The sequence below is a fragment of the Zeus faber genome (assembly GCF_960531495.2).
Source record: "Zeus faber genome assembly, chromosome: 20".
In the NCBI taxonomy this organism is placed as follows: domain Eukaryota; kingdom Metazoa; phylum Chordata; class Actinopteri; order Zeiformes; family Zeidae; genus Zeus; species Zeus faber.
Genome location: NC_137207.1, coordinates 19,180,970 through 19,202,553, shown reverse-complemented (window position 1 = coordinate 19,202,553; position 21,584 = coordinate 19,180,970). Strand labels below are relative to the sequence as shown.

At 45.5% G+C, this 21,584-nt stretch overlaps 3 protein-coding genes across 4 annotated transcripts in view; 2 read left to right on the top strand and 1 right to left on the bottom strand.

Moving 5' to 3' along the window:
• The window catches only part of dock1 (dedicator of cytokinesis 1), a 191,977-nt gene extending 182,742 nt beyond the window's left edge, over positions 1-9,235 (bottom strand). For both annotated transcript variants that reach the window (XM_080021824.1, XM_080021825.1), the window contains exon 1: positions 9,011-9,235. In XM_080021824.1, coding sequence (XP_079877950.1) covers positions 9,011-9,053 — 43 coding nt within the window. In that variant the 5' untranslated portion in view covers positions 9,054-9,235. The remainder of the gene's footprint in view (positions 1-9,010) is intronic.
• Positions 9,236-12,216: 2,981 nt separating this feature from the next.
• On the top strand, positions 12,217-14,487 carry LOC307245619 (uncharacterized protein; the record flags this gene model as incomplete). The annotated part of the gene is made up of 3 exons (XM_080021265.1): positions 12,217-12,234; positions 12,541-13,130; positions 14,404-14,487. Exons 2-3 carry the CDS (start codon positions 12,543-12,545, stop codon positions 14,485-14,487), a joined length of 672 nt encoding a protein of 223 aa, XP_079877391.1. The 5' UTR covers positions 12,217-12,234; positions 12,541-12,542.
• A 3,710-nt stretch (positions 14,488-18,197) lies between these two features.
• The window catches only part of LOC307245618 (uncharacterized protein), a gene marked incomplete at its 5' end in the record, with an annotated part of 8,608 nt that continues 5,221 nt past the window's right edge, over positions 18,198-21,584 (top strand). The window contains 4 exons of the mRNA XM_080021264.1: positions 18,198-19,029; positions 20,096-20,248; positions 20,942-21,093; positions 21,338-21,473. Of these exons, the coding sequence (XP_079877390.1) occupies positions 18,198-19,029; positions 20,096-20,248; positions 20,942-21,093; positions 21,338-21,473 (1,273 nt within the window). The remainder of the gene's footprint in view (positions 19,030-20,095; positions 20,249-20,941; positions 21,094-21,337; positions 21,474-21,584) is intronic.

Below are 21,584 nucleotides of genomic sequence, written 5' to 3'. Positions count from 1 at the left end.
ATTCTTATATAAATATTTGTTTTCATGCATGCACGTTGACTGCAAGAACACTTTTACCAATATACAGTAGATTACGGCCAAACCGATTACAAGACAGTAAAATTCACTGACGTTGAAATGCATTCATGCTTGCAATTGTAATCATACTACTCCATGATTAAGTTTGTTCGGAGATCGTATCGACACGTCTAGAATATCAATATTGTAAAGCAGGGGTCTCCATGGTAACACGTTGTGTTAAGGACTGGCAAGCCACCTGCAGCCGAAAACGACTCTTTCTACTGAGTGAATCGTCAGGTACAGAGTCTAGAAAAAAAAAAAAAAAAAAAAAAAAAGAGTCTAACCTTTCATCGCCAGTGGAACTTGCAAACTCTCTCTGATAGATGTGCACGCCGCACAATTTGTCATTTTCCAGTTGATGGTGAAAAGTTAAAAAAAATGGTTTTATTAAAAAAAAACTAAAAAAAACAACATTTACAAAAATACGTCCCGGGTCAAGAGCTAGTCTAGAGCCCCGGGCGGTTTGAAGATGTACATTTTTTTTGCCGTACTCCAAATTGGGAATAGCTGTACCAGCCTATATAATGTGCCATGTTTAACTTAGCTGGAGGTATGTTGTGTTGAGGGGCAGCTACAGTGTCTTAAATGGACACAAAGCTTTACTAGAGACTAGTTGATTCCACAAGCATACATTTCCATCCAATGCCAAGGGAATCATTGCCAAAAGCCAATGATTGAAATGTTGTGGGGTCAAATGATGTTTCCATCATTTGACGTGAGGCAAACGAACGGTCCAACTGACCACAAGATTCCAACGTTAGGAAGAAACGTGGAAAAAGGAGAATTGCTGCAGACCTTACTGCTGAGCAGACCTGGTCAGCTCACATCATTATTTATTTCACAAAAAAAAACCAATATTATTATAATTATAATATTGCCTAGCTGTCACATACGCTTTAGATTGAAATGAGGAACAAGAACGCCTCAAAAACTTCTAAGTAAATTTTATAACTTTTTTGTCATTTCCTCTTACATATATACTAAAATCATCATTTAGCATTACGTAAATTTACAGTACTTTTCCTTACAATTTACTTTTCCTGGTATAGACCATTAGCACCATTGCATATATTCAAGTTATTATTCCTGTATAATCTACCCAGAGTCATTTTTGTTTGCAAAGCCTAAAAGGCAAACACACATTGAATTTATTCGTTCCCATGTTCAATGGAAATAAATGGCTCCTCTTGAGCTAGTATATGCAATGAGGGGGAAATGAAGGCAAAACATTACATGATATTTCTTGACGTTGTCAAGATTCGTCATACTTTCCTCAGTTACAGAAAAGTAGAACCTAATTACCAATTTGGCACTCTGCCTCAAATCTTTAAAGACGTTAAATATCGCAAGGGATATGTAGATCCAGCTCTTACCCTCAACATGACAAAACAAACAAAACAATCAAATCAACCCTTTGGCCAATATTACATGTTCGTAGCTAAGGCTTTGCTGCTAAACTATGTCATGTACAGTAAAATAGATGAATTAGAATAAATTAATTAGAATTCAATCAACGTACATTAAAGAATACTTTCAAGTATTCAAACAAAGCAAAAGGCAAAATAAATGAAATCTAGTAGCTGGTAATTATTACATTTCTGAACTTATATTATATATATATATATATATCTAAAAATATATATACAGTATGTTCACAGTAAGGATGGGCATGATTAGTCGACTAATCGATTAGTCGACTGGGGCAGTGAGGTAAACTCCCCCCACCAAAAACACAGTATTTACCGCTCGGACTCTAATAAACGCAGCGCACGCATGAGGTTATGACGGCAGTGGACCGCTGGGTGGGTGGAGCGCAGACACCTAAACTACCTGTAAGTCAAAGTAGAAGAAGGTGCTTGTAAATGAGCGGACGATGGCGGCGAGGCGGAGCCAAGTGTGGCTTCATTTTACCCAAGCTGAGACACGGTGGAGTGCTGTTTTAGCGTTGACGCTGTTTTACCGCGGTTCAACCGCTGTGATGGCGAGCCATCTGCAACTTCGGCACCAAAGCATTACACTGAAGGGCAACGTAGACCAACAGCATCAGCGAGTGTAAACAAACGTGGCGGAAATTACTCATTGGGCGGAATCGTGACATTTGCCCGTCTGCTGCCGCGCCGCGACAACATAAGGTGAGGCGTTGCCGATCATTTATTATCGTAATACCGGCGGTTCATGTGTGCGTATTGAACCGTAGGGGGCTTACCGAACAGCTGGATAACCTTCCGTGTACCGTTGCATCCCTAGTAGTAACGTGCGGTTAATGGTCTATATGTTGGAGGGGGTGATGACGTCACAGCCAGTCGACTAATCGACTAAAATTCTTGTTCGTCAGCGTCAACTAAAGAAAAAAAAACAATAATAAAAATACCCATCCCTAGTTCACGGTACTGATAACTTACATGACTCAAAGCGCAAGTTTCAAATGGGAATAGATTATTTTAAATCCTTTTCAGCACATGACTCACAGGATAATCACATCGGGCACCCGGGGGAGTCGCGGAGCGGTTCCAGGAAACATACTTGCAGCTCCAGACTTTTGCGACGAGGATCTACTACTTTTAAGGAAGCCTCTGGAAGTCATTTTTTACTGTTTTTATTGGGGACATGTCTTCAGCCACGTGAAACACCACTCACAACCACACACGACCACACTTACTCTCAAATGGTTTGGCCAAGAGTGGCTGGCTTGATGTTTATTGATTGCTTTGCAAAGTGCTTGCACAAGATGTTTGAGTGCTTCGTTTTTTCCCCATTTTATTTTGTTTATTTCTTTATTTTTATTATTGGGTTACTCTCGATGATTTTCTTTTTTTTTTTTTTTGCAAATAAACTATTCCGTACAGTGGGAGGGGAAAGCGATTTGGTCCGTCACCTCTGCCAGGCTTCATTAATCCAGTTGTCTCATCAAGATTATGAATCAATGATGATTAATAAACATAATTTCATTGTTACATTTTCACAATTATTTAGAACATGAATATGAATTCATTTTGATCAACAGTAGGAGCCTGTACAGCACACAGACTTCGACTTCAGGACAAGATTAATACTGTCACACGGCCCTCCCCCTAGCGCATGTATATTACACTAATAGTCATTTCCGCTATAATAGTAAAATATGACGAACAAAAGAAATGAAAATTGTTCATCGCAAATATTTGTGTGACAATTACTGCAATTGTGGACCGACGTTCCCTGGTGGCGACAGCGCAGGGCACACCCAGCCGTGGTGAAAACATCTCTGTCGAGTCGCTCCTGTCTCATTTTACACCAAGTAGCTCCAGCAACTTACGGGGGAACTTAGAGACTTAGAATTCCAAACACACGGCTGGCATTGATGCAGTAACTGAGACAGGGTTTTAATTGCAACCATATTTGTCAGCTTACTGCAGTTGCGGGTGGGAGGCGGTTTTGTTGGGCGTTGGTTGGGGAGCTTCACAAATTACTTATGGGCCGAGGCATGACGTTCAGTCTCTACCGACTTGTCTCCTTCCTGCTTGATTGGAAAAATGTTCCTGTCTGACGGCTACAATCCTGTCCGACGGCACAGCCGACCACGTCGCAGGTCATAACTAATCAGAGCAACGCCTAAAATACCGTCCGGAGCTCACCGAGTGTGAGAGAGAAACAGACGGGGAGAAAGGGGGCGGGGGGGGGAGACGAGAGATAATTCCAACAAGCGGGGTTTGTCCATCCGACGAGATAAGCAGCTCTCCCAGCCCACCCACAGGAAGCCGCATTTCCTGGCCACCAGAGACATGCAACCGAGAGTAAAAACCAGCAAAGAAATAAAACACAGAAACACTCCTGCGTCTTTGGTTGTTTGTTCAATTAAATTACAAAATCCGAGAGAGAGCTCTAGAGGGATGGAAAAAACTTTTTTTTTTTTTCCCCCCTTTTTTGAGTACACGTCATCTGAGGGCACATTCATGTGTACACCGGAAACTACACCGATCAGCACGTAGTCACGCAGCAGCAGCAGCAACAGCAACAGAAGAGAGTTTTGTCCACAACTTTATAAAACTTCCAACTGGATAACGGAATATACACCGATCAGCCACAACATTAAAACCACCACTAATAACCACCAATATTGTGTAGGTGATACCAAAGGACACCTCTGAAGGTGTCCTGTGGTATCTGGCACCGAGACGTCAGCAGCAGATCCTTTAAGTCCTGGAAGTTGCGAGGTGGGGCCCCCATGGGACCAGGCTTGTTGTTCCAGCGCATTGTTGTTCCCACGGATGCCCCATCGGATAACCTAACCCTAACCCCGCCCATCCACGTGATGCAGAAGAAAACGTGAATCATCAGACCAGGCCACCTTCTTCCATTGCTCTGACGCACATGTGCCCATTGTAGGGGCGTCCGACGGTGGACAGGGGTCAGCATGGGCCCTCTGACCGGAACTTTTTCAGCAGTTTGTGCTACAGTCGTTCTTCTGTGGGATCGGACCAGACGGGTTAGACTTCGCTCCACACGTGTGTCACTGAGCATTGGGCGTCCATGATCCTGTCGCCGGTTCACCGGTTGTCCTTCCTTGGAGCACTCTTGGTAGGTAGTAACCACTGCATAGCGGGAACAGCCCACAAGACCTGTGCTTTTGGAGATGCTCTGACCCAGTCATCTGGCATCACAATGTGCTCCTTGTCAAAGTGGCTCAGATCCTTAAGCTGCTTCCACACATCAACTTCAACAACTGACTGTTCACTTGCTGCCTCATATATCCCACCGCTTGACAGGTGCCACTGGAACGAGATGATCGATGTTATTCACTTCACCTGTCAGTGGTTTTAATGTTGTGGCTGATCTGTGTATACATTCAGAAAAATACCCGTGTTCCTAAAGTGCTTTTTCTTGGGAAAGTCTGCAGCTTAACAAGCCTCTCTCGCGTAACTAATTGCTACCCCGATAAAAGAAAAACGGCATTAATGAGAAAAAAAAAAAAAAAAACACTTGAAATTTGCATCAAAGTGAACTTTCAAGTCAATTCCTCAAACAACTGAAAGAGACTAATTAAAATAATATCTCCACGAGGGCTTCACTAGTCACTTCTTCCAGTTGTCCACGCCTAATGCTTGTAATGCCAAACAAAAGAAAAAAGGGACATTGTTGGTATTCGCCCAAGGTCAAGAGGTTTGATCTGATTATGGTCTTTTGAAATGTCTTCGCAGGACAATAACATGGGGTGGACAAGGTTTGAGAAAGGCAGGCCGAAAGCTCTTTCCTCTCCACTTCATTCCTTTAAGCAGCGCTCTATGCGTGGCCATCTCTTGAATTCACTCTCTCACCAGCCTCATCATTAAACAACACCAGCGTGATCCAAGATGAAAGGCGGTGCGGACGGAATTCTGAACAGTCCGGTGAAACCGGACCCATCTGAGCGAGTCGAGGCAAAACATTTACCTCAGAAACTATGTATAAATTTTTTTTTTTTTAAAACAAACAAAAAAAAAACAAAAAAAAAAAAAGATAACAATGAGGTTCTTGGCAACGGTGTGTGTATGGGAGGGGATGGAGAGGTTCCTATAAAGTCTGGTTTAAGGTGAGAGAGTCTGCGTACCAGCACAATGGAAATCAGTGTTTTGGCATCCACCGAGGTCCATTGCCGCCCCTCTCACTTCCCCAATGCAGCTGACACCGATGATGATCGAAGCTAGGTGGAGCCGAAGTATGAATGGCCCAAAAACCATCAAACAGTGCACCGGTGTTTGATTCAGAGTTATGTGGTTTGTCCGGCTATCATTGCAGCGTATCGCCCCGGTGGCTTGGGCTTATTGTGATACTGCAATACGGGAGCCGGTGCGGAGGGTCCTGTTTTAGGGGTGTGACACTAAAGTAAATACAGTCGTGATTTTTTTTATAAAGTTTGAATGAAAACAAATGACGACTGTGGAGGATGGCTTCTCTGTTTTCCACAAAACATCATATCCCTCTACAGAAGTATGTTGCCCATAGGTCAAGATGCGCACAGGAATTTGTTCTGGTCAAGGTGCAAGATAGAGAATGTCCAAACCACAAGACAAGAAAACATCTGCAGACAATAGAGAACAACAGTGCAGATAACAAACAGCCACACGCATACTGCAATGTGATTGGAGAGTATTGACTGTCAGGAAGTAAATACCATCGTCTGACAAGAAGTGAAAAAGAAATAAAACAAAACAAAAAAAAACCTGTGAGCATTAAAAAATAAAAAAAATAATTTAATTAATCTTTAATTAAAACAATTAAAGATTACGTGGGCCAAATCTATGAGACAATTCTAAGAGGGCGATAAAAAGTGAATTACCATTGCCAAGCAACCGTTAATCCACACGCAATTGTTATTAATAATTATTTCAATAGAGCAAGGGAGACGAGGGCTTCCTGCAACGGTAGATTTGAAAGGCTGGAGCAAGGACAGTAAATTATATCGTGACAGGACCAGGGCTGGGATAGAAATAGTTCCACAGTGGATGTTGTGAGCATGAGAGGTCTCACAAAGTGATCATTAGTGCTGCTTGGTCACCATGCAATATATTTATTTTTATTTGTATTTTATATATATATATATATATATATATATATATATATATTTATTTTTAACAGGCCGCTATGCACCCCACGAATCCTCTGCACCAATGATGGGGCGGCTGTCTCCCTTTTCACAAAATAACTCATCTGCTCTCATGTGGCCGCGGCAACAGAATTAAGTTTTATCCACGACTTTATGAAACAGCCACTCGGAGCAAGGAACAAACACCGATCGGCCACAACATTAAAACCACCACTAACAACCGCCAATATTATCCCAAAGATGCTCCGTCGGATCAGACCCCGACCCCGGCCATCCACCCGACTTCACCCGTCAGAGGGTTTCAATGTTGCGGCTGATCGGTGCGTGTCGGGAGCGTTTCGGGTGTTGAAATGGGGTCACAACCGGTCCGGTGAACACTTTGACACTGGACACTGTGCGGCAAACACTGCAGCGCAATTATGTCGGCCATGTAGCGGACTGAGAGGGAATTGTGCAACTTAACAATTTATCCAACGCTCCCAGTAAGTGGGAGACGGGTATAAATTTGAGATGTGTGTCCTGGTTAAGCGTAAAAAAGACTTTTCATTTACTTGTATGCCATTCCGTCTTATATTCAGGATGTAATGAACGGATTTCCCGCAAGTGAAGAAAGAAAAGCCGTCTCGTGTTATCGTATCTGAGTTTACATATCCCAAAGCAACTCCACGCCTACGGTAACCACAACGTTTTAAAAGAGTCATTAAAATAAACATTTGGGCGACACGCATATTCTTGGGAAACCTTGTAAACATCGATGATACTACGACTATGACAGTGAAGACAATAGACGTGGATTTTTTTTGGGGGGGGGGGGGGTTTGGTTAAAAAAGACTCCTGAACAATAAATGCACTCGAGTGTCCCCGCGGTCTTTATCGAACTCCAACCAACGCTGCTGGGAACCGTGTCTGGCCGCTAAAGCAGATAAGCAGATCATACTTTTTTGGACAAATCACCGCTCGTCATTAGGAACTGGATTCCATCTCAAAATTACAAATGAATTAATTTTTTTTTTTTTTTTGCACAGAAATTGGGCCTGGTACTGTCAGTACTGGGATTTTCGTGGATTCCCCCCCCCCTCCGGGGACGCAACTATGACAGGTAATGGAGTGAGGTGGGTCCATCTAGAACAGGTAACTGTAAAAACAAAACAAAAGAATCATACAGTGTGATTAGCAAATACTAATCACACTATAGTATTCCATGGTGATTTTTAGGCTTGTGTACTTATTTGTTGATTTTATTGTACCATGTACTTACTGTATTTTTGGGCAGTGGTGGAAGATGTACCCAGAGTAGAAGTAAAAGAACCACATTGGCTTTTCCTTTTCAAACTTGAGTAAGAATAAAAAGAAAAACTTTATACGGACCTGCAGACCTCATCAATTCTAATGGCAGACTATTTCATGTTGTTGTTGTTGTTGTTTTTAAAGGGCTAATATTTGTCAAAACTAACTTTTTTTTTTGACATTTCAAGCAGCTGCAGACGTCACCAATTCAAATCGCAGACTATTGAACGGGGTACTCCATTAAGTATCACAGATGATTAAAAAGGGGGGTCGTGTATATTTGGTAAACTGTAACTGGCATAGAGCAAAACTTGGCAGGCAGGGCCATCTCATGCGGAGTTTCTACCGTTTGCCTCCACCTCATATCGCAACGTACCCTGCGTACCCTGCTCGGGCAATCGCGACCGGGCGCCTGGGCAACAACCGCGGCAGCTCCGGCGCTGATCGACAAGACCAGACCCGAGTGTTCGACGCTGGAGACGTCGACACAAGGCGCCGGCCCGCGACCGCCCGGTGACTCCCGAGGCCTGGCGCGGGAGTCACCGGGGTCTCCGCGTTTGAATCGCGAGCCGATTCCACGGCGAACACGGCGGCGGGGGGCGGTGCGGTGCGGGGCGGTGCGGGGCGGTGCGGGGGAGGGAGGGAGGTGAGACGCGGCGCGGCGCGGCGGCCAAGTGTTCACGCGCGAGAAAAAGTTTCCCGTAAACAGGAAGTCCGTGCGGGGAGACGCGAGGCGGCGGGAGTGGAAGAGGGAGCGCGCCTCGCACCCCCGGACGCCATGAAGCGGCGGCGGCGGCGGCGGGAGCCTCCGGGTGCCGCTCCGCTTTCCAGGCCCCGCAAGCAGGAAGCGGCGGCGGCGGCGGCGGCGAGGCGCGCCTCCCCGACATTCCCACAAAGGCTGCCGTTCCCCCGCCGTACCGGCGCTTTAAGCTCGTACGGCCGCCGACTTGTCGACTTTTATGACCCGACGCGGTTCGAACGCGGCCTACGGCGGCCTAAGCCCCGTCCGAGCGACGGATCCCGAGCCTCCCTCAAACTTATTATCGTGAGCGCCGTGGCTAACGACGGGTCCCGGATCCCAATCTGGAAGTTTTCACTCACCGACTCCGTACTTCTCCCTCTTGGTGGGCACCCAGCGAGACATCCTTGTTTTTTGGTTTTGGTTTTTTTTTTTGTTTTGTTTTGTTTTTTTGTTGTTGTTGTCCCGCGTTGGGTATAAGTTCCAGATGTGTGTGCTTGTGTTTAACGCGGAGTTGCTCAGCGTTCTCCTCCTAGCTGTAGGCAGCAGCGGCAGCGGCCAGCAGCCATGTTCCGCCACTAGCAGGCGGGACGAGGCTCCACCAGGGGGAGAAGACACGCAGGGGGGGAAGTTTCTGCCGCCCGGGAGCCAGCTGGGCTGGGGGTTAATGTCGGTTATCCGGTAGGACCGGGACCAGCGAGGCTTATTTCACACCGTGGACGTGGGAAATGTGGGCAACTTCCCGAGGATTATATTTGGAAGATGTCAGATGTAATCCTATTGAGGAAAATCATACAAATAATAATAATAATAATAATAATACATATAGCCACCCTACACTAGAGCATATATGTATGTCTATTTATGTAAGTTAACATATCTTACACCTCTATAGTGGAAAATAATAATCCATTTAGTCAATCTCATACAGCCATCATAAAATATCTCATGCTTATATAGGCATCTCATTATATATATATATATATATATATATATATATGTATGTATTAATGTTTATAATTTTAGCAAATACTAATCACACTGTATAGTATTCCATGGTGATTTTTAGGCTTGTGTATTTATTTGTTGTATTTATTGTACCATGTACTTACTGTATTTTTAGGCAGTGGTGAAAGATGTACCCAGAGTAGAAGTAAAAGAACCACATTTGCTCTTCAAACTCAAGTAAGAATGATCATCCTTTATTGATCTCACAGGTGCAATGCACTCAATGCACACACACACACGCATAATGGTGAACTGGAGCACTTTGTCCTCTGCATTTCCCCCATCCCAGCCGTCCTCCCTCCAGTGGACAGCCAGGATCGGCGAGTGGCCCTCACCTCAATGGCGCCCAGGGACCAATTCCAGGTGTAGGTCCGTGTCGCGGTCAGGGATGGGATCGGAAAGCGCTCTGCATGTTTTTAAACGGGGTCTTTTTTTTTGTGTTGGAGGGAGGAAACCCCCATGTGAGCGCGGGGAGAACGTCCCAGCTCTGCGCACAGAGGCCCCTACTCGGGAGATAACCTACCAGAGCACGGTGCCAGCAACGCCCCAGGCGGGAATCAAACCCAGGACCTTATTACTGTGAGGCAGCGGTGCACGCCCCGTGCCACCGTGCAGTGGAAGTAAAGTTGCAAAAGTACATGTCATATCCAGTACCCTGCTATAATACAGCCTATAATGCAGCAGAAAGTGCTACACAAGCTTATTCTTTCTGCAGATGAGTGCTCACGCAGATCCTGATTACAGTTTACAAAATACATAGTATAGGTGGTGTCAGTAATTTACATGAATATGGGCCTGATGAATAATTTATGAATAATCCAAAATCAGCAGTTTGACAGATCGGGCCCCAGATTCTTTTTTATCTGACTTGCTTTTTGTGTGTGTGTGTGTTTGTGTGTGTGTGTGTTTAAATGTAGGGGTGTAATGTATCTACACTAGATATAAGGTAACCCGTATCAAATTGGAGATGGAAGATATCAAAGTTAAATGTTTCTGTGCCCATTTGACACATGCACACGCACGCAATTCCGAACCATTCCCTTCCTTGTTTTCAATCGTGTAAGGAGAAGAGAGAGACTGCTGTTGTTTTGAGCGGCGGAATGTTGATCCGTAGCACTCAGTCGCTCAGAGATCACTGAGCAACTTATGAGGAATACGCTCGGTGCACCCTGATGAACCTGCTCATGTTTATTCATGGAGAACCCTCTCAAATTCAACATCTTAACTTCTTGGTGCAATTTTTTTTTCAAACTTTTGACAGCCTTTTCCTTTTTTTTTTTTCGCAGCCTGTGAATTTCTTTGGGGAGATTCCGAAGCATTGCCAGCAGAGGGCATTGACACTCTCATTTTGGTTCTCAACCTCAAGGGACTGCAGCACATCACCTCATTTGAATAGCTACTCCATTGTGTTTTTCCCTATTTATATTGCCCTCTATTGTGGTTTTGTATCATGTTTTTTTTTCTACACTGATTATTATCATGTTTAAGACAGCAAGAGGAGAAAACGGTCATCGGCATACACACTTGTGAATGTAACTTATCTCAGCATCCCATCTCATTTGATTGACCTAAATCAGTCATATCAGTTCATTTATGTTTTTTTTTTTTATTCATAACCTTGTTTATTTATTTATTTATTTATTTATTTTAAATAGGCTCTGTCTCTTATTGCACGGAGACACATCCAGAGTTGATTGAAATTCAAAGCAACAAAATACAGTGTTTGTCGCTGTTCAATGTTTTGACAACGAGCAGATCTGTGTTCACCGCATCCGAAACGGAACCTTGCCCCTCAGACATTGACTTTTCATAAGTACTTATTCACTGTTGTGTTTCAGAGCATCATGTGGGGTCACAGTTGTTCTCAGTCAGTCTCGCAGAAATCACATGGCGCGAATCGGGGCTTGAGGACATCGATGCCTCATCAGCCGCTGACCACGAGATCACAGGGGCCCAGAGAAAATAGAGGGGCGGAAGGACGGGACAAAGGCGATTTCAGAAGGAGCCACTGAGTAACACGGGTAATCGGCCAATTAGTGAAGCTCTCTCATTTGTCAGGCCTCTTGGGTGTCATTTGCTCTATTAAACATTGTTTTATGTGTCTCTCCCTTGCATATTTTGGCTTGTTATTTAGGGAACATCTCAATTTTGACGATTTAGTCCGATACACTGTCGTAGACGTAATGCGATCTTGCTGATGACATACCTTTTTAATACGCTTTATTGAATTGTCATTCGTATTGTTTTCCTCTATCCACGCACTCGGCAGCAGCTTTGCATGTTTCTCTCTCTCTGTTGTGTGTCATCCACATCGCTTTTCTTTTTCTGTATCTGCCTCTTTCTCCTCCTCCCTTTCCCCCACTGTGCTTCAGTTTTCAGGGCTTCTGCTCAGTAAGTCTTTTGTCAGCCAAAGCATCTTTCACATTACTCCATGCCTGACTGGGGACACTGTCCGATAGTGACTTGTTGACTTCGAGACGCCGCAACAGAGTGTGTGGATGAAGGAACGTTGGAGACATCCCACCAGGCCCTCGCTTTACTCATTAGGCGTGAACATTTATGCCTTTTTTAGATTCTGGTAAGTCATTGGCGGCATTGCAAAACAGCAGGCTTGAAGTAAGATATATAACTGATATATGTGATCCCTTTCCACCTTGACGGGATTATTCTTTCTCTTCATATTTTTGCATCGACGTGGATCATTCTCATTTTTTAACTGTGGAATTGTTTTGGGATCCACCCTTTCCTGGGTGTGTGTTGCTGGTGCGCCCAATGGTAGCAAGGACGGTGGCACAAGGGGGATTCACATTAATACCTCCACTGCAAAGGGCCTTTATTGTTAGCTGAAACCGGAGAGCAGTCTGTGGTTACCTGACCCCCACAGAGATGACTCTACGGGGCACAGCTGCCCACCAGCGCACATCTCAAGGCTGGAGGAGATCCGGCGATGAGTCTTACTGGGAGAGCCTGTTATCTGAGGGGGACGCCGTGCCCCGTGTCCCTCGGACAAATCGCGTCCCCCGGCCCCAAAGTGCAATCGAAGGGGGGCAGATGGACAAGTGGATACTGGAGCTGAAGAGGATGCAGAGAGGTCACCCAAGACCACCGGTGCACGACCAGGCGCTCCCTTTTAATGATCGGGCGGGATCTGCGTCAGCCTTCAGCAAAGAACCCGGCAGACCTGCACCGAGGCAACAAGGGATGCCTTCCTTTTACGGTCGGGACTTCTCTTTCGGCGGGACCCCGAGCCTGTATGAGAGCTCCCTGGGCAGCCAGGAGTCCATCCTCACCCTGGTTTCTGCAGCTCCGGAACGCAGGACCAGCGTGGAGAGGGCCCACATCACGCAGGCCCCCAAGAAGGAGAAGGCTAAACTCAGCTTCCTCTCTCCCATTAAGATTGGCTGGTTGCCAACCCAGAGGAGAGTCATGCTGACTGATGCTCACAGCCGAAGCCCAGAAAACGATGCCAGCCAGGTAATGCAAACAGCACCTGGCGACGATAAAGCCTCAGGCAAATGTTTAGAGATATATTATAAGGCTGTTACTAACTAGAAAAATCTGTCTCTCGATTGCTGACTGTTAATAATGAATTGGATATTGTGACTAACTTATGGAATATGATATGGAAAAAGTAAAAACAATTAAAGAACACAACATACTTTACAGGGAATTTGAGTTTTACTTTAGATTGGTTCTACATATTAGAATCCATTATTCACAAATTTCACTTGCGCCACATGGCAGAAATAGAGTCCGTCAACTCTTTCAAGGTAAGAGACCATTGCCAAGTACATTCTGAGACTTTGTTTTGGCTGTTGCGGCCCTCTTCACCCGTGACAAAGATTTGTTTTAAGGGATCAAGAACACGTTTTCTTCTCACAGCACCCTGTGTGCCTGTTCTTGGAGTTTAAGCCATAAAAAAAAAATCACGAAACCTTTGCAAAGACTGCGGGTGGATTCACCTCTGATTTGGCATAATGATCTTTTCTGGCTGTCTGATTGTGATTCCAAAGGTTTAGAGAGGCTGGGGGAAAAAAAAGCTCTGGAAGCCTGGGGGTAAAGTGCTGGGTGATGGAGGTGGTGGTGCATAGTGCCAGGCGAGCCAGACAAAAACACATAGAGTGCCACAGAAGCCATTAGTAGTCAAGTCTCAGTTACCCAGGGAGAAGGCAGCGCTCCAGCATCCCTTCAAAACCGCTTACTCTGCAGGAACCCAAATGCATTCTCAAAAGGTTTACGACTCATTGTGAGCAGTAGCAGCAGAGATTGAGCTTTGTGCCTTGAGAGGATGGGAGTCGCAGTGCAAATTCGTTGGGATTTCTATCCAAAGAGCTAATGAAATTATTCTAAAATTGATAGATTTATTGTGTAGTATACCAGTACCACAGATTTTATTTAACCCATGAACACTTTCTTTGCAAAGCTTTTGTGAGTCTTGGTAAAAAAATAAAAGTTAAAAATAAAAAAATCACCATCCCCATGGCTCTATAATATATTTATGAAATTCTGTCGTATAGATTGCCTTTCTGCCATATTTTGTGTGTGTGTGTGTGTGTGTGTGTGTGTGTGTGTGTGTGTGTGTGTATATGCTTGCATATGTTACTAGGACACAATGAGAATGTCATTAAAATATGCCATCAAAAACTATACGTACTTTATCTTTCTTAAAATCGGCACTCTGATACAGATGTAGATTGCTTTTGACAGCGATCTCATACTCAAAACGGAGCGTCTTTTTTTTTTCCAGGTGAAACTGAAGCAACCCATCACCCCAACAATCGAGAAGAATGCTGAAAAAAGCAATGGCTCTAGACATCTCAGTAAGTACTGAACTGCTGTTTTAGGAGCCAGCCGGGCAGCTCCAGGGTAACGGGCAATGAACTACAACAGAGAGGCGAGAGGGTGCAGTGCAAATTACTATTCATCCAAAAGACCCCATTACGCCCATTTTGTCATCAGCATTATCGTCACAAAGTGATTGCTTCAGCATTAGCACACACCCCTTGGTAATGCCTTCTCATATACATAGGGATGTACAGTATAGACTTAAATATGGTATTGGTAGCCTCTCAGAGAATATCGCCGTTGAATTAATCCTATATCAAGACTCATATCAACCACGTCTGATAATAAAGAAAAGTCATGTTAGATGTCTCTAAACAAATGTATGTACTCCCTATTCTGAAATGTTAGAGGCGATGAAATAGTGATGTTGGGAAATCCCCACACAAACATGGAAAATATGGAAATAAAATCAGGCCTTGTTCAGGAAAATATTCAAAATAGGATTAGATAAGAGGAGGCTTTATAATAATAATAATAATAATAATAATAATAATATCCTTGTAGGGAAACAGCGTCGCTAGTGAAGCTTCAATATGTCCGTATTTGATATTAGATATTAGGGCCCCGTCTACAATACCCTGAAACACAGACATTTCCCTCGATGTCGTGTTAAGATAGTCCGGCAGAACCGCAGCATTGAGAAGCTGACAGACAAATATAAAAAAGGGAAGGAGGAGAGGGAGGAGGATAAGCAGGGACTGATGCCGGGTGATTGAAGAAGGAGGCCTTTTAATCTTTGAACATGGTAAGCCAACACGCTCCCATCTGAATCCGAGGCTTGATCTTCCAACCTTGCCCTTTTTATACATGGATTATCCTGGTAAGGATTTGGATTGCTTACAGGCATCAAAGCAATCTCCAAATGTGCAACCGCCAGCGACTCCGGCGGACAGCTTTGCCGTTTTCTCCGGGATCCAAGTAGGAATCGTGTTCTTTAAAAGTTACACAAACAAGTTATTTGACACAGGGTGAATACTGTACTCAATACCCTGATATTATAATATTCCATCAATAATTATCATACATTATAATATTCAGATATTATAATATATGAAAGAAATAAAGTTCCATGGTGTTTCAGTGAACGTACGAAGAGAAAGCAGCATTGAAATTTGCATTGAATACCAATTTCCAAGCAATGCTCTTGTGCTCTCGATCAATAATAAATCGCTTGGTAGTTCATCAAACACGCTCTAAATATTCATGTTTGGCTTCACCCCATAGCGAACGATGATAGACACGCTGCAATTACACGCGCACAAATTGGCCACGGCGGAAGATCCGAGTGCCGGGGTCGCGCACCAAAAAGAAGGCCTCGACGCCGCGGCAAATATCTATGCGGCCGCACGGCGGGGTGCGGGCGGGGTCACATCTACCTGCCTGCGTGGAACGTGAAGGCGCCCGACGGTGTTGAACCGAGCCACACACACACACGCGTGCGCCCACAGTTCCCTCTCTGCACTAAGACTAGCTTGTCATTATCCGGCAACAACGTCATTCCTCGCCGTCGTCTGAGGAAGGAGTTTTTTTTTTTTTGGCCATCACCGTGTACACCGTGAGTTTCAACGGTGATATCACCCTATAAAAAGAAGACGCTCTGCTGTTCATAGAAATTCCGATTTTTTTTATTTATTTATTTTTTTTTTTGTTTACACTGCGGACACTTTGGACGTTCGGGAGGATGAAGGACTGGTTGGAGCACTTTTTTTGAGTTTTCGGAGCTACAGGTCGGCCCTCGAAAGAAAGGAATGGGGAATGAAGGGATGCAGCGAGGCGGGCCGCCGTGTCTTCTTTGGATCCCTAGCATCGCGCCTGGCGACAGAAAGAACAGCGTGTATGCAAATAGCTCTCATCTCCAACCATTCCGCTCACAATTTAAACATAGGGGGATAGTTTCTGCGATATTTAAGGGTTATCCCATCGTGAGAGCCCGTCACCATGGAAACAGCAGCAGGTGGAAATGCGGCCGTGCAGACAGACAGCCAGGGTGGCGGTAGAGGATCAGTCGGAGCTCAGAGACAGCCTTGAAACAGAGACACAAGCGTTGCAGCGTCTCCTGCTAAGCTGCCTCCAAGCGGTGTCAGGCTCCACTTTGCCAACATGACTTGTTGACAATGTCAACACGTGACGCTGTTATACAGGAAGGCGCATGTCTTGTGTGTGTGTGTGTGTGTGTGTGTGTGTGTCTTTGCGAGTGGAACAATGAACTATTTGTTTTTCCTTGATACATAGAGGGGCACGTGGAGAAAAGACAGTTCTGTCCAAATGGCTTGGCTGTGAGGTCTTGGCAGGCGCCCGAAGCCCCTGAAGTGGTCTCTCCCAGTAGCGAGCAGGTAACAAACGTTGCGTCTTTCAAACGCCACCATCTTGCTTTTCCTTTTTTTTTTTTTTTTTTTTTTTGAAAGGCTAAAAGAAAACAGGAATCCAGTAGTGTGTATTGGCATATTGGTGTATTTTGACAACATGTCTTTCTTGAACACCCATTTTATAACGGCTATATTGTAAGGTCATATATATGTTCACATGTCTTATATCTGTGTTTCTTGAGGAGACGGCTAAAATAAAGCTGTTTAATCTTTGTCTGTTAGGCTTGTATTGTTCTTTCTGCACCGGCCTTTCCAAACACGACAGAGTGCACTACTGCGTCAGAGGTCTGTTTGCGCCAATGAAAGAGTAGGTTTACAGGATGTACCGCAACACTAAACCTGCCGGTGATTAGAACAGTGGACGCACAGGCATTCTCCGGTGCGTAATAAACTCCATCGGGCTCTCCTGATTATTTGAGTCTACGGTGAGAAATCCTCTGCTTTGCTGTTTTGCTTTTTCACCGTTTTGTCTGCTTTCGGCGGAGGACAGTGTCTCATTGTTATTCTGCGGCGGACAGACTCCCGAGTCACGCTGTGTGCTGACGGTGGCTGCTGCTTTCGCCGCTTCTATAGCTGCTGGGCCATTTTACCGGTGCAAAGCATGGGGAGTCATCTGACTGAAGTATAAACAACAAGGCCCTGGAGGAGAACAAAACAGCTGACCCATTGTTGAAATGTTGTTTTTGAGAGATGCCATGTCGTTCACATCCCCTGTCATGTTAAATATGATCAGGCATGGCTTTCTGCATTTGTCTGACATTGGCTGTATAGATGAAAAAAATCCAAAATGAGTCTCTATTTTATTAAAGGGATGAGTTCTCAGTGCAAAATGAAGGATCTTCTTCTCATAGATTCTCCTCTTGTTTAGGTGGCGGACAAGATAAACACGGCCACGCAGGAGACAAAGCGACCGCTGACCTGGTATTCCCTCAGGAGAGGCTGGGGTTTCAACAAGTCTCCTGCCGGTGGGCAGAGTCAATCCAATGAGCAGCCTGCAAGGAGCAGCACTGACTACACTGGGAAGGCGCCTCTCATCAAGACCTACAGCACAGATCCATGCAAGTCAAACTGGTCTCTCTTCAAAACAACCAGCGTTCAACCTATAAGGTCGACCACCTCTCCTGCCGACGGTATCTCACAGCCCACGCATGTGAAGACGACTTCTGCCCTGACAACACTCATCCCGCAGACCAAAGTCGGCATCTCCTCCATCACCATCTCTTCCAAGAAGGTAACCGGATCAATCATCCTGCCGGCCCCGACCAACCCCACCTGCTACTCTGGCCAGGCCAAGGCCTTCCCCACTCCGGCCAGCTCCGCCCAGCACCCCATGGACCCAAACGCAAAACCTAACCATGTCACCCTGCAAAGGAAGGCAACCATAGTCAAAGTCACAGAACACAGAGTGACTTCCAGCCCTGTCACTTGCAGAAAAAGCCTGCAGAGTCCATTGTGCAATCCACCTGTCAACAATGACACAGTGGTCCACAGGAGAAAGGCCACCATTATCAAAGTTACGGAGCACAGGGAAAGCTACACCCCTGCTACGGCAGGAAGCAGAACCAGACACCCAGAATACAGACACAGCTACACAGAAGGGGCGTTCCGAGAGAAAAGCATGTGGCTTCAAGGCTGCTATGAGTCTCCAGAACACAGCATAACACCCTCACACCATTATCTCCAGTCCCCAGAGAGGACAAACTATACCCAAACAACAAACACCGCCACTACCGTGGCCCTCAGAATTCCAGAGAGAAATGATGGAGAAGTGCACCGGTCGACACTGAATCTCGTTCTGAGCAACCCTCCTGCAGTCGCGTCCCCCGCAGATCCCTCTCTCAGGCCTCCTCAAGTGGGCTCCTCGAGGAGCTACCGCAGGCCACTGAGCTGCTACGGCAATGTGTTTGGACACGCCGAGACGAGCAAGGAAAATCTGACACAACCCGCCGTCACCAGGAAATGGAGTTTCGGGCTTCCCCGGGAGACCAAAAACAACCCTGCGGCTTCTGAGAGCGGCTTCTCTTGCCCCGGGACGGCGGCGAGGGAAACAGGTCATCTGTGGGCCGCAGCACTCCCCAAACCAAACACGGAGGGGATAAAAACGGTGACACCGCCGCAAGACGCGGCCAGGAGACCTTCACTGACTCTCATCAAGGCCCCGGGTAGGTTTTGTTTCTTCCGCTGTGGCAGTCCGCTGTCAGGTCACAGGCTGCATTGGTCTGTGATCTATGTTTTTCAAGAGCTGGAAAAAAACACACATGCTAAAAATACACCTCCATTTTGTTGACTTTGTGTGTGCGTGCGCGTGTGTGTGTGTGTGTGTGTGTGTGTATTTGTGACTGCATGGTTGTGTACGCGTGTTATCCCCTGAAGTTATTACACTGTACACACACTCCAGCTTTCTTGTGCTGAGCTCTCAAGGTTTGATGCTGCCTCTCATCTTTGAGGTGTTATTGATAGGATTATTATAGTGTATTATATTGTTGGATTCCTTTACCGATGGCTCATAGTGTAATTGAAACGCACGCCAGATATCTGCATTTGGTAGCTCTGCGGCTGATGTCAAATAACATCACCTAGAAGTAAAGGCTCCCTTTGCCACCCACAGACACTCATTTTCACCTTCTTTCATTTTCCCACGCATCTTTTCGCATGCATAATCTATTCCGAGCCCCCTATTCACACAGGCATCACAGAGTTGCCAGGGGAATCTGGAGCTGCTAAACATGTTGAAATGAAGCCGCGCTACAAGAGAACCGCAATTACCATACATATCTGCACTGTGTGTGTGCGTGTGTGTGTGTGTGTGTGTGTGTGTGTTTGGTGCATGTGCGCGCTTCCTGTGTGCATTACTGTGCAAAATCTCCAGTTATCCATTTGCAAGCCAGTGTTTTGGGACGCTTACATTTGAAATGTATTTCAGGCCATTCAACTTGATGAAGCAGTATGTTTGGGCGTTTTCTGCTGAGCCATCGCCTTCATTCAGTCCTTATGTTGCATCTCTGTGCGAAATTTCAAATGACTTTTTAATCGCATTCATCGAGAGTGTCATCTATTAATTACTAAGTCCTCAGCCCACATCCTTTCAGTTCAACATTTTAAAAAGTCTGCCTCCAAACAAGGCTGGAGATGTATGAAAATCCCAGTGATTTTGCTGTAATAAGGCATTATTCTACAGGGTTTTTTGGGGGGGGTTTTTTGTCACAGCAAAGCACTCTTGTGTTCCAGATCCTAACTCACAGCAGTCTGCTGAAGAAGTCCTGGCCCTCAACGCAGCCAAGATCATAGCAAATATCAAACTCCATCGTCAACTGAGCAAGAAAAAAACCCCAAATGGAGATTCTGGAAAGGACTCTACCGCTCCACCCCAGAGAAGTGCAGGTACTATTACCTCTCTGTTTCCTTGTATTAATCATTAATAATCTCTCATAAATGCTCCATAAATCCATAAATTCCCGTAAATCTTTACTACAATTAACTGAAATCTCGGCATTCAAAGGTCGCATTCTCTTTTTTTATGAATGTAATGATATGCCACGCCTGGATGATACACACTTTCTCTTTGGCGATACCGATGCTTAAATCCTTAGTATCGGCCGATCCCGGTACTTATCCGATATTTTTTGTCTTTAACAACTCATAAGTTCTAAATTAGCTATATGTATTGCAAGTACCCTGATCAAACTGCCGAAACGCTTCACTACTCACAGGAATAAATGACTTGCCAACATGACGAAAAGCGAAAAATGCTTCTCTGTTTCATTCGGTCAACACACTTTACTAAAATAATCAGACAAATTAAATCAAAGTGCAAATTTGTGTAAAATGTGACTTTTTTTTTTTTCCCTCCGATATCGGCTCGAGTCTTTTTTTGCTGGTGTCTGCCTCGTGCAGATACTACGTATCGAATCGCTGCCATCTCGAGCCATTCCTAAAAACTTAAAACGGGGCGTAACTGATTATTATTGGTTTGTTGGGTTATTGGATCAGCCGTTTTCAGTGCATTGTGATGATCGGGGCGAAGCCGGTTTGTTGTCTAAGTGAAAGCCAGCCCTTCTCTTTCCGTCTCTGCAGCGAGGGACCTTGAGGAGGATCAAAAACCAAAGCCCAGTCCAACTCCTTTCCAGCCTGATGCAGACACAGCGCCTCTCCACCCAGCGCTGGCTGAGTTTGCTCCAATGAGCGCTGGATTCCATCCCAAACAACCACCAAGTATTTCCCTCCAGGTGAGCGCAGTTTCATTATTTGGTTGAATGAATTCGCCCGAAATCATCATTTGTCTTTGCATTATTTTTCCGTCAATAAGACTACACTGGGAGACCATTTCATTATGTTTTAGATTGTGTTGTTTTTACCGAGTCGACAAGGTCATTGACAAAAGGAAACATCGGTTGGTAGCCGCAGCTCGGGAACTCTGGAAGCTGTTGAGATGCTCTGTCACAGGGAGTCTGTGCTTCTGGGTGTTGGCAGGAAGCGCTGGAGAAGTCCCGGCCGGACTTCATCAGCCGCTCCCGGCGCAGGGTGAGGGAGATGGAGCGGCGGGCGCAGCAGCGGAGGGAGCCGCTCGGCTCCAAAGGCCCGTGGTCAGCCGCCGGAGTGAAGACGGGTACCCTTCCTCCTCCTCCCTCTCCTCCTCCTCCTCCTCCTCCTCCTCCTGCTCCTCCTCTCTGGACACCGTTGTGTCACCTATTGTGTCCCTCTGCAGCCGTGGAGGCAC